At 52.5% G+C, this 13,371-nt stretch overlaps 1 protein-coding gene across 1 annotated transcript; it reads left to right on the forward strand.

The window, feature by feature from the left end:
• The first annotated feature begins 3,833 nt into the window (after positions 1-3,833).
• DSEL (dermatan sulfate epimerase like) lies at positions 3,834-11,211 on the forward strand. Its single transcript, XM_032960627.2, has one exon. It carries the CDS (start codon positions 4,642-4,644, stop codon positions 8,419-8,421), a length of 3,780 nt encoding a protein of 1,259 aa, XP_032816518.1. The 5' UTR covers positions 3,834-4,641; the 3' UTR covers positions 8,422-11,211.
• The last annotated feature ends 2,160 nt before the right edge of the window (positions 11,212-13,371 follow it).

The following is a 13,371-nucleotide window of genomic DNA, read 5'->3' on the forward strand; positions in this document are numbered from 1 at the left end:
GATGTGCACGTTTGGAATTGCACTGAAGCGACACATGGGGAACTAATGGATCAAGAGGACACCGAGGTATTGTATTGAGCGTTAAGAAAGGGGAGCTTGGGCAGGAACATAGCTAAGACGCACCATCACCAATGGTCGAGGCTAACAACAGAGTGGCGGCCAAAGGAGACTGTGGTGGAGGAGGAGGGGGGACACTCGAGAGGGACGACCGCCGTGGAAATGGAGCTATGAAATGGGGGCGTTGCAGGTTTGTTAAATCGCAAGACCGCGTGAGGTGGCGACGGCTTTTGGGGGTTGGGGGGGGGCCTTCATCCGGCGGTGGATTCATCATGGTCAATGATTACGGTGAGTGGTCGAAAGCCTGTTGGGAGTGCCCTGTAGAATGTGCAAACGTGTCGGGGCGGGGGAGGGGCAGTGACATCAGGTAAGAAGAGAGAATCTTCTTTGGTTCTTTCGGTAAAGTCACGTAGAATGAGAATAAAATAATAAATTGATAAAATAAAATAACACAATAAAATTCTCACGACGTTTCGGCCACAACACAAGCGGCCTTGGAGGACAGACGAGACTGTCCTCCAGACAGTCTCGTCCCTTCACCTGATGTCCTCCAGACAGTCTCGTCCCTTCACCTGATGAAGGCCGCTTGTGTTGTGGCCGAAACGTCGTGATAATTTTATTGTGTTATTTTATCAATTTATTATTTTATTCTCATTCTACGTGACTTTACCGAAAGAACCAATGAAGATGAATCCTTGCAGTCACGAGAGCTTTAAAAGTCAAGCCGAGGGCAACGGTTGTTTATAGCCACATCAGAGTGCAGAATACATCTTTCGTCAGATGTCTAAACCTATGGAGAATTGAGCCCTGGTTAGTCCAGCGCTTGGCTAGAGGAATTGCATGCGAATACCAGGTGTGTGCTGTAGCCTTGGACTTGGAGGTGGTCGGGAGATGGCAGTAGAGCGATGGATTTAAGTTTCAACTGTGCACGGCGTGTTGAGTGTTGCACTATCGTATGGCACTGTGTACTTGTGTTTTCATCCCATATGCCAAACGCTTGTGAGTAGATTTGTCCGAATATCTCAAAAAGAGCCTTGAAAATCAGTGAGTTATTTATGGATTTAAGAACACTCATTTACAGCAGTGCTATCCCAGAGCATGGTTATTGGTTGTGCAACACCTGTATTTCATAGTGCTGGTGAGTACCGCCTGCTCCAGGGAAAAAAGACATTTGAAAACACAAGGCGCCAACCCGCTCGTGTTGACGAATACCGCAGCGATAACACGGACAGGCAGTTCCGGAGGAAAACCAGGCCCTGCGATTAACCATACATCATGTCTCGTCTACCCTCCTGCCCAGTGGCCATGAAGGGATGGAGAACATCAAAAACACACGTGTGCACCTTAGAAGATTGAAACAGCTCTCCTAAAACATGAAGGAGGCTAATCTTTCCCAGTGCATGTCCTGGCGTTCAGCTTTACAAAGGCCTGTAAATGTCGGGTTATGGTGCCTTCGTTTTCCACCCTTTGAGCCTTAGGCATTTCCTGCTAAACTCAAAACACTTTGAAGCCACCGACGGAGCTGTGAGCCTACAACGGTAATTTCCAACGTACGCAAATAAATAAATGCGGGGCCCATATGCAAATGCCAGTGAGCGATGGACTGCCTTTTGCTTATCCACACGTCGACCTGCCATTTGCTGTACAGAATCCTTATTTCTTGCTCCAGTGAAATGTTTGTGTCTGTGCATTACCACGATTACCAGCGCTATCTGATGTGTCGCGCAGCTGTGTTTATGGATCGGAATGCTGAGTAGATCCCGTGATAAACGAGAAATCGTGTACTGTACCATTGATGCGTTTGGGCCAAAGTCACCCAAACCAGGACCTACACAGAGACTTTAAAAACTTCATTCACAGTAGAACTTAGCTGCATATCGAGATAACTGTTCCGTCTTCTGAGTGGCGTTTTTAGGAAATGTTTCCGTTATACCTATTTTTGGCTCTCGTCACAGTGATGGTATAAACGTCCTCTATGTTTTTTTCTCCCCAGTATCGTCCCAATTTCACAAGCGTCTTGTTTTGACAGACTTCTTTCGAAAGCGGTAGTGTTGTGGGCATAGACATTACGTTTGAATGTAAAACTTTCTAAAGGAGAGATGACCCATGGTGATAAACATCGGAGTGACAAAAACGTCTTCCAAACAAAGCACTCTTAGTCTTCTTTCTGTAAACATTCAATACAGACTGTGACTGTGAACGCATCTGAAAAGATACCGGACTGAAGAACACCTAGATAATGTGGTTGAAAAGTTGATATCACTTTTAAAAATAAGTTGCTTGTGCTCAAATTAAATTTTGTGTGCATTTAGGAGCATTGGATGTTTTTTTTTAGTGACCACAATGACAAATTATTACAACATTTAGTTTATAATTTGGGAGAAACGTGGCTTCTTTCAGCTTCCAATGCGTATGGCACGCTATTCCTTTAATTATTCTGAATGTCACGTGCAGGCTTATTGAGTTTATTTAATTTGTTACACGGATGATCCCGTTTATCCAGTTGCCCGGTTATTTTACAAGGGAGATCGTGTTGCTGCGTGAGCGCGCGCAGCAACAGCGATACAAGCAAAATAAAATAAAACGTCATTGTTGCTGAGAACAAGTACAGGGTCCAAAGGAATATTGCACAACTAACCGTTGTTGAAAGGTGCTACCTGTCCTTGCAGTAATTACAGAGGCACAAGCTGTGCACTGTTACTAGGGCTGTTGACGGTGGGGGGGGGGGGTCCGAAAAATGAAGACATTTCGGAAAAACTGCGCTGTAGTTTGTTTACCGTGGCAAGGCAGCGATGCCCACATGGACACGATTTTGCAGTTATTGTGTCTACAGTTTAGTAATATGCTAAAAAATAAACATATAACATCGGAGGGGAATAATACATTTTGTGGTCCATCATTTAAATATTCATAACCTTTTACCACTGCGCACAAGTTTTAATTCGTATTTTTTCTCTATAATTGTTATGAATACTCGTACCTAAGTTCTAGCAATGTTCTAGAATTGTTCTAGAAAAAAGAGCGTGGAATTTGACACAGATAAATCAAAGTCTGCTTATTGCACTGTCAAAGAATATGAAAACCAGAATTTCATGTTTGGGCACCCAAAAAATGTAAAAAATGTGTTAAAGTTAATTAGTTTTGCTTGGAGTCTTCTGCTAAACAGTGGGAACTATAATTCCTATCATCAGTTACCCAGGTAACTTGCCTCCTTTAGGGTGTGACACCAAAGCCAACGCTATGATGTTACACAGTACATTTATTGCAGTATGTTAGTAATAAGCTGTCGTAACCAAGGATGCTAGAAAAAAAAACACTTGCTGCCCGCGGTCCAATATGCTGGAACTTCAACTAAACTTAGTCAAGTTAATTAAAACAACACATTTAAGCCCCGTACCCACAACCATCCTTGGAAATGCATGACCAATAAAATAATGGCTTTCTTTCGCCAGTACATAACCTAATGAATAGTAATGCTGCTGAACACGGCTTTTTCACGAGTAGAATTCCATTCGTTTGTGCGCGAACATCCATTGCAGCGCTCACCCACGTAGGTTGCCACCAGCACTGCAGCGCCACCCACCCCCGCCACTTTTTCAGAGCAGAAATTTGATCTTGTGGACCATGTGCAGTACCTCCCACCCCTCCGCCTCCCCACTTCCACCTTCTCCGTCTCCCCCACAAAGACAAAGATCCACCGCGTAGCCTGTAACATACTTTTTTTTTGGGGGGGGGGGGGGTGGGGAGTGCTGTTAGCGAGCACCTATGAAGGCCGGCACGGCACACGAAGGGGTTGGTGGCCAGAACCACGCCCGACCGCCTTTGTCTCCCTAGTACGCAATTGATGCTGAGTCGTCACAGGCGTTGGCCGTGAGCGGGAATCGAACCCAGGTGGCCGGGTTCATAGCGCAGCGCGCTAACCGCTGCACTACCGCTTCCCAAATCTCCTCCCGCGCATGCACGCACACGCGCACGCACGCACGCGCGTCCTTGCCCTGCAGTGCCAAGCCTACACCCACCCCTCCCCTCCCCAAACCCAGCCGCCTGCAGCCCTTCGCCTGTCTCCACCCCCCGTCTTAAGCCCAGCCTGGCCATCTCCGGTCTGTTTTTCGTGTGTGTGTGTGTTGCCGCTCGGTGCGAGACGCAGCCTTTAAACATCAGACGCGTCCGAGTGGTCGCGATTTCGCCGGCTCCGGCTGCTGCTGCTGCGCGCGGAGTCCGCGGCGCGAACGAGCGCCTCTGCGTAGAGTAGTTGCAAAGTTGAAAAGTGTATCGGCGAGCGGAGCCCTCTCTGATCGCTAGCAGATGTGGCACACGTAGGAAACGAGGGGCTGTAGTTTTAAAAAGCGTGCCGTTTGAAAGGGGCGGACGAGAAGGAGCAAAGTGAGGTGGTGGAGGGGGGGGAAAGAGACTCGGAGACAGAGCGAGAGAGACAGAGGAGGGAGGAGGGAGCGAGAGAGAGAACTTTTTTTTTTAAAGTTTCAGTTTCTTTGGGTCGGATTTAATATATTTTTTTCTCCCAGACTGGGATTGTGACTTAGTGGAAAGGCACATGCTCGGCAGAACCGGCTACACGGACTCGAGATGGCCGTGTGCCTGGGCTCCCTGACGGGGGGGCAGCTCGGCTTGGCGCTGATCCTGTGCTGCTGCTGCTGCATCTCGACAGCCGAGGGGCGGCTCCCACACCCGCTGCTCTACTTCGGCCCGGGCGACGCGCGCGTGCTGCAGCAGCAGGCGCACACCACGCACGCGCACCTCGCCAAGGTGATCCGCAACTCGGTCAAGAGCATGATGTCCAAGGCCACCTTCTATCTGCCGCCCGTCGAGCACGAGGCGTTCGCGGCGCGCTGGAACGAGATCTACGGCAACAACCTGGGCGCCCTCGCCATCTACTGCGTCCTCTTCCCGGGCGACGAGACGGCGCTCAAGTTCACGCTGGAGTACATGGACCGCATGTGCAGCTACCCGCGCTGGCAGGTGCGCGACGCGCCGCAGGACGAGGTGCCCGTCGCACACTCGCTCGTCGGCTTCGCCACCGCCTTCGACTTCCTGTACCCGCGCGTGGACGCGCGGCGGAGGGCCGCGCACCTCGCCAAGATCCGCGCCGTCACCGAGGAGATGTACGAGCTGTCCAAGTTCCGCGCGTGGGGCAAGCACTACCTGCACAACCACGAGGTGACCAACGTGATGGCGCTGCTCACGGGCGCCCTGGTCGTGGAGGCGCACGACCGGGCGGCGGCGGCGCCCTGGCGGCAAGCGGCCACGGAGCTGATGGAGAGGACCTTGTTCCTGCTGGACCACGTGGTGGACGGCTCTCTGGACGAAGGGGTCGCCTACGGCAGCTACACGTCCCGCTCGGTGACGCAGTACATCTTCCTGGCGCTGCGGCACTTTGGCATTAACCACACCAACAGCACGTGGCTGCGCGAGCACTTCTGGTTCTACTACGCCACGTCGCTGCCCGGCTACCAGCGGACGGTGGGCATCGCCGACTCCAACTACAACTGGTTCTACGGGCCGGAGAGCCAGCTGGTGTTCCTCGACAGGTACGTGCTGCGCAACGGGAGCGGCAACTGGCTCGCGCAGCAGATCCGGCGGAGCAGACCCAGGGACGGCCCCATGGAGCACTCGACGTCGCAGCGCTGGTGCACGCTGCACACCGAGTACCTGTGGTACGACGCGCAGCTGGTGCCCAGACCGCCCGCCGACCACGCCGCGCCCAGGATGCACGTCTTCTCCAACTGGGGAGTGGTGACGTACGGCGGCGGGCTGCCCAGAGCCCCCGGCAACACGTTCGTGTCTTTCAAGTCGGGGAAGATGGGCGGGCGCGCGGTGTTCGACATCGTGCACAGCGGCGCCTACTCGTGGATCAACGGCTGGAAGAACTTCAACCCCGGGCACGAGCACCCCGACCAGAACTCATTCACCTTCGCGCCCAACGGCCAGGCGTTCGTGGCCGAGGCGCTGTACGGCCCCAAGCACACGTATCTTAACAACGCGCTGGTGTTCGGGCCGTCGCCCACCAGCCAGTGCAACCAGCCCTGGGAGGGCCAGCTGGGCGAGTGCTTCCAGTGGCTCAAGTGGACGGGCGAGGGTGTGGGCGACACGGCGGGAGAGGTGATCACGGCGTCGCAGCACGGCGAGCTGATGTTCACCAGCGGCGAGGCCGCGTCGGCCTACTCGGCCTCCATGGGTCTCAAGAGCGTCTACAGAAGCCTGCTGCTGCTCAACTCGCAGACGCTGCTGGTGGTCGACCACATCGAGCGCTCGGAGACCTCGCCCGTCAGCCAGGCGAGCGCCTTCTTCCACAACATGGAGCTGGACTTCAAGTACGTGCTGCAGAGGGTCAGGGACAGGTACAACGGCGCCGTGATGGACGTGTGGGACGCAAAGTACGAGATGTTTTGGTTCGACAGCCAGGGGAATAGTCCCCGCGCCGCCCTGCAGGACATGGAGCAGGCGGCGGAGTTCAAGAAACGCTGGACGCAGTTCGTCAACGTGACGTTCGCGCTGAGAGGGCCGCCGACGGCAACGCGCGTGGCGTACGTGTTCCACGGGCCGTTCGTCGCGCTCGGCGACTGCCGCTTCGTGGACGAGCACAGGAACGGCGTGCGCCTGCACCTGGAGGTCAACGGCACGTCGCAGCTCGTGTCGATCGCGACGCGGTACCAGGACCCGGCCGCACGCCTCGCCTACCTGGGCTTCGCGGGGTACGCCAAGCTGGAGAACGAGCGGCAGATAACGCGCTTCGGCCTGAGCCAGGTGGTGCTGCGTGAGCAGGGGGGCGAGAGCGATCTGGCGTACCTGATGGGCGTCACGGTGAGCTTCGCCGTTGGCATCACGCTCGGCACGGCATTGGTGCTCATGGCCGTGCGCTGGAAGTTCTACATCTCCTTTAACCGGCTCGTGCGGCTGGCGATGCTCGGCGTGGTTCTGCTGTGGGTCGTCGAGCTGCTGGTGGTGTGGCGGGCCTGCGTGCACCCCTTCTGCGGCCTCGGCTGGGAGCGCCGTCGCCCGCCGATCGCGACGGGGAACTACGGCGACGGCCAGCGGCCCCTGCCGGAGCCCGACCTCCACTCGGTCCTGCCCACCGTCGTGGTCGCATCGCTGCCGGCGTCCGGCGCCGAGATCCTCAAAGAGCTGTTCGCCGGCACCACGGACTTTGCTTATATCGCGGCGCCCACACACCTGGTGAGGCTGCCCGACACGGAGTTCGAGGTGGACCCGTTCGTGGACGCGTGCGAGTGGACCTACGCGGACGTGCGTTCGGGGCGCTTCCCCACGCTGCAGGGCTGGTTCCAGTCCCTGCTTAGGAACCCGCGGCTTCACCTGCAGAATATGCCCCTGCATGGGCTGCTGCCAAAGAGGCGGGTGTTATCGCATGAGAGTGGTGTGTCGTTAGGTGGTACGGCTCTGCCGGGAGAGGCCTATTTTACACCACTTGTGCTCAACAAAACTAACGGGCAAGGGGCACCAGGTGGGAGCACTGATTTGATTGAGAGGCTCACACGAGACGCGCTTCCCACTGTATCCCTGAGATCGCGAAAGTTGCTGCGTAAAAAACAGCCCAGCAAAACTCTCCGGCGAGCAAAAGCCAAGCAGGAGCCAGAGCCCCTCCTCCAAAAGAGGGTCCTCTCGGATGAAGAGAGCGAAGCAGAATACATCCGGGGTCTACGAGCTCACCTGCTGGCCTACCCCAACACACGCATCGCCCTGCACCTGACGAGCGGCAGTTGGAACCTGAAGCTCCCCTTCCTGCGGGGCCTCGTGGGCTCGTCCCTGCGCGCGCTGCACGTGGTGCGCGATCCGCGCGCTTGGGTCCACTCCATGCTGTACGGCAGCAAGCCGAGCCACTACGCCGAGCTGGACGTTGCCGCGCGGCTCGAGCGCCTCTTCCAGGCCGCCGGCGCCGGGCGCGCGCCGAGGCGCGAGCCCTGCGGCCTGGGGTCTGGCTACGCGTTCGAATTCGAGCCGCTGCGCCGGCTGGTGTCGGACGCAGATGCCACTCCGGTGGCGCTGCTCGCGCACGTCTGGCTCGCCAGCACGGCGGCGGCGCTGCGCGTCAACCGCCAGCTGCCGGCGACGAACTGCGCGGTGGTGCGATTCGAGGAGCTGGTGCAGCAGCCGCAGGCGGCCTCGGAGAGGATATACGCGTTCCTGGGACTGCCCGCGCCGCCCGCCGCGATCAACCGCATCCTGATGGCCACGCGCAGCCAGGTGTTTCGCCTGCCTAATGAGGGCCCGCTCTCGGCCAGCGCGGTGAGCGCGTGGAAGGCGAAGATGCCGCGCAGGGACATCCGTGAGATTGAGGACATCTGCGCGTCGATGATGACGCAGCTGGGATACTCGAAATTCATGGAGTGAAAGAGTCGTGGGGGGTTGGTTTTTTTTTTGTTTTCGTTGTTGGCCCCTGCGTGAGTGACTCATAATCCTGTGGAAGATTTGTTGTTTTCTTCTGAATTGAGGTGTTGTCAACGAAATCAATATTTACAACAAATAATTTGTTTTGGATTATTTTGGCCAAGGGACAATTGAGTTACCGATGTGGTGCATTTGAAATTGAGGGGTTAAATGAGGCCCGTTCGTTTTTCAGTTATATGCAATATTTTGATTGTAAAGTATTTGTTTCACAGCGTTGTATAAATGCTCTATTTATATTGACCGAGAAAAGCACTAAAGCACAAAAAAATATCTGCAACTGAACAAATAGCACGTTCATATTTTTAGGAAGGAAATATTATATTAAATACAACAGCTTGTTGTAAAATACTGAACCGCATTTGATGATTTCCTTATGGTTTTGATCGTTAAGTGTGAGGATCAGTTGTAACTGAAGTGTAACTGTTCTCTGAGCCTCCTGGTAGGGACACCAATGTTGTATAGTGAATCCTTGTTGGCGTTACATTCTGCGAGAAAATTGTATTTAAGAAAAAGTATGAATCACCTAACTGCAGACATCACATTTACTTTAAGTGGCTCAGTATTCTACATTTTCAGTCTTTAGTGGATGACTGGCTTTTTAGATCCCTAATTGCATGTTTTTAAATATATAAAGAGTTGACAGGGGGAGCATTACATTGACAAGTGACAATCTGTATATATTGGAGTGGGGGTTACCTTAAATGACTATACGAGGACATTACGGATGATAACTCTCACGGAGTTATTTATGGATTAAATGCCAGCTTACATGAATCTTCAACACATTACAATCATAGGGCGAGGCCAATATTTGAAAAATTGGACATGTTAAACCAACTGTGAATGGCAATGAAGAGTTGGGCTACGCAAGGGAACGTGGGATCGGTGCAGGCATCACTCCGTTTCCACACGAAAGCACTTTTAATCAAAGAGGTTTAGCTCGGAGAGCTTCGAAGAGGTGGGTGGGAGTGGGGGGGGGGGGCACTGTCACAAAAACCCATAGATCTTAGAGGCTCAGAGCAAATTCGCATTGATGCCTATTAGCTACCAACGCAGTTCCCATGTAACGTTCGCCAGCACATCATGACCGAAGCAGATATGCAACATGTAATGACAGAAGTGACGTTTTGTTGTTATATAATCATTCGTATTATATACAAATAGAATATACACAGTAACTGTGATTAAAAAGAGGCCCTCACAAAAGATCGTGGAATTTCAAGACCGATAACGCTTGCCACCGGCGACAAAATCATTGTCAAATAGATTTTGTCAGCTTTGAGCGGAACCATGTGAACGATATGGAAGAGGGGAAAAACTCGCGTTATGCTGTGCTGATGATCCCTAACAAGGTTGAAGCCAGTACAACGCAACGGTCTGAATATAGGTTTTTTGGTTAGGCAAGATTAACTAAAGAGACCACAGACTGATACTTTGTGTGATTGACGTCCGAAGCCTACAGAGGCCCTAAATATTTGTACTTCAAAACAAGAAAAAAATCACATATAATCTCACTGACGCCTTGAGACTCTTTGTCACAGCTTTCTACACAGACAACCACACATTCATACGCACAAATAAATAATGTATATTTGTGCAACGCTAACATTTGTAAGGTGGCTGGTGAGGGTTCCATCCGTGCTGTGCTGCTGGGTTCTACTCAAACACCGTGCAAAATGCCTCTGCGCGTGATATAAGCAACCCATTGACGAGCACGACTCTTCTCAGCAGCGAATGACCTCACCTGCCTTGCTTGCACAGGTTCACAAAATAAGGTAATTAGTGTTTCACAACATGTTGCTCGGTATCCCCGCATTCTCCATCCCATTTTACAAAATATTCAAGCGTATGGGGAGGGGGGGGGATGGCTGCCCCCCCCCCCCCCCCACCGTCGCTCCATCACCCGTGGCGTAGCCTGCCGCTGTTAAGAGCCTTGCGCAACCGACGAGATGCGGACGTTGCTACAAAGTTGCGAGATTGAGAGAGGCGCCGTCCAAGCGACCTCGGTGTTGGTTTCGTGGAAGACAATTTTTTCATGGACCGGGGTGGAGGGGGGGGGGTTCATCATTGGGTCTTTCCCCCTTTTCAAAGAAGCTCTCCAGCGACGTTTGTGTGTGTGTTTTTTGAAAACTCATTTTGGCTACTAGGGGTTAGAGCTTGTGGGCTTACACAAAACTGTGACTGAGCTAAGTGCGCAGTGCGGGAAAGAGGCGCGGATGGAAGCGGTAAATAAAACAATGGGTGGGCTACCCGCGGACGCACCGCTCTCACCTCCTGCTATGCGGGCCCGGTTCCTAACAGCACCGGTCCGTGGCCCGGGGGTTGTTGACCTCTGGAGTAGACGCCGGAGGTCATCGGGGGATCTGGCGCCCTCGGCTGCCCCGGGTCGCGACCGCCGCACGCTGCCCTCCCCGTGGTGGCCGCGGTTTCTGTCGTCTTTTTATTTTGGAGTGGAAATGAGCCACAGCTGCGCGCAGCCTTCGTCCGTTTATGAAATTGCCTGAAGTAGTTTCGAATTCTTAAGACGGGAGAGGAGAGGGGGGTGGGGGGACAGCACAAATCTTGCACTCTTCATTAGAGCAGTTGGTGATGTGGAAACGGAGAGAAGAAGGATTTTGCATATCGAAGTAAAACCGCGTATCATTTGCTGTTTAGGTGTACATTTCATTTATTCTCTCTCTTCGTTTGACACGAATGTTTGATTGGCAATAAATGGCTGTTTTGTGCAATGTTTTTGGTACACGAGATACTCGCTGGACTCGCAGTCTGTGTATTTCTCTCTTGACGTCATCTCTCCCACATGGCGCTGTTGTTGCCAGCTCTGTTTATGATTCGCGCATCTGCGCGTTTACGTAAAAAAATAATCTCTCCAAACCCACAGGGGCGGCGGAGGGGGGGGATAAGAGAATGCAAGAAATTCCGAGTCACATCGGAGCGTGTCTGTGTACATGAGAGCGTATGCATGCTGGCGCATGTTTGTATATGTGTGTAAGTGTGCGTGCATTTGTCTGCGTTGATATGTGCATGCGTGCCGCTCTATAACTCTCCTGCCACAGGGCCCTGCCAAACAAAGTACTGATTCCGGAGAGGGAATGCCATTGGTTAGCTGGGGGGGGGGGGACCCCCCACGATTTACGTTGATAGTTTTACATTGGAGAGTCTTTTTTTTTTCTTTCAAGAGATGGGATTATATTTTTTGGTTCTTTCGGTAAAGTCACGTAGGTATAAAATAAGTATGGATTCCTGCAGTCACGAAAACTTCAAATCTAGATTAGATGGGATTATATTTTTTGTTCATCATTATTTGTGGCCATTCACATCTTGCTGATCGATTCAAAGCCTCTCCTTTTTTTCAGACCTCATTAGCAGCTCGACGATTTGCTCCGCTTGCGGGAATCGTCGAGCAGTTGGTTAAAGTCTCCTCCCCACCACCGCCCCTACGCAAAAAAAAAATGGGGATGCAATTTGCTGTGTGCCGCGTGGAATGCAGTGGGTTTTTTTTTTAAATCAGAGCTCTGCATCGCACTGTACTCACGCTTCCTCTCGGCTGGGAACGGCCCCCTCCTCCCAATGCAACTCGCAGTTCCGGGGGTCACTTCCACGATGGCCGCAGAGGATGGCCCTTCCTCAACCTTCCCGGAATCAGACAGACCTTCCCCACGCCTACACCACCACCACCACCACCTCGCCCCAATGGAACACACCTTGACCATCGTTCCGCTGTAGTGACAGCGACACGGTAGCTACACTACTGCTGCCGGTAGCTACACTCCTGTTGCCGGTAGCTACGCTACTGTTGCCGGTAGCTACGCTCCTGATGCCGGTAGCTGCGCTACTGCTGCCGGTAGCTACACTACTGCTGCCGGTAGCTACACTACTGCTGCCGGTAGCTACACTCCTGTTGCCGGTAGCTACACTACTGCTGGTGTGCACGTATTTCTGAACTCCTTCAAGAGGCGCTTCCTGGGGAAAGCGAAACATCGGACACCTTGGCGGACAACACACGCTTGCAACCCGGAAACCGACAGAACTTACCAAAGCGTCAGCATCAATAGCGATGACATTTATTATTCACGACCCTGTTGCATATATGTGCAGGGTTACATTTTTGCGGCCATTGATTTGTTCCCAAAAGTAATGTATACAGAGGCATGGTTGTTCGTCTCTGTGCACGTATCTTTAGACTAGAGTATGTACATTGACCCAGGTGAGCCTCCAGTTGACTTTGCATTCGAGAGGAAACGAGAATGCGAGGTGGAAATTCTTGCTAAATGAGAATTCTCCTTATCCTGCATAAAAAAGTTGATTCTTCAAGAGAGTCGGTAGCTTCCTGCTCATTCGGGTGAAGTGCTGCCACTCATCTCCTCTTCATCTTATCTTAAAGGAATTTACATAGGCGCCTTAACCAAGGTGCTTTACAAAGAATTAACAACGATACTACATATGCAAGTAATGGCGGAGATGAGTTGAATGAAATAGATGATGGGAAGCGATGGGGGCACATCTGTGACACGTGAATTTGGTGAAAGCAAAATTGATGACAGTAAATGATGATGATGAATGTATTGAATGAATGGGGAATTAGTGAAAGCCATATGAGAATATGAAGAGGGCACCATAACGGTGGCGGTTGTGAAGGGGATATCAACGGGTCGTGGGGGTGAGCTCGGGGAAAATAGGTGAGTTTTGATTGTGGAGCGAAAAGTCGTGAGCGAAGGTGACTAATATGGAGGGGGAAGTTTGTTCCAGTGAAAGGTGGGGGGGGGGGGCAAGAAGAGAGAAATAGCGAAAGCGTGGATTGAGCACAAGGAGGAACGGAGAGACAGCAAAGATTGAGAACGTTGAGGGCGAGAAGGCGACACGTAGAAAGATCCACGGGTAGCAAGGTGGGGC

This window comes from Petromyzon marinus, chromosome 25, assembly GCF_048934315.1.
Source record: "Petromyzon marinus isolate PM22_M1 ecotype Great Lakes invasive population chromosome 25, UKy_Petmar_22M1.pri1.0, whole genome shotgun sequence".
Classification (NCBI taxonomy): domain Eukaryota; kingdom Metazoa; phylum Chordata; class Hyperoartia; order Petromyzontiformes; family Petromyzontidae; genus Petromyzon; species Petromyzon marinus.

Coding starts and splice junctions, on each gene's coding strand:
- DSEL (XM_032960627.2), top strand. CDS start 4,642: ATGGCCGTGTGCCTGGGCTCCCTGACGGGGGGGCAGCTCGGCTTGGCG.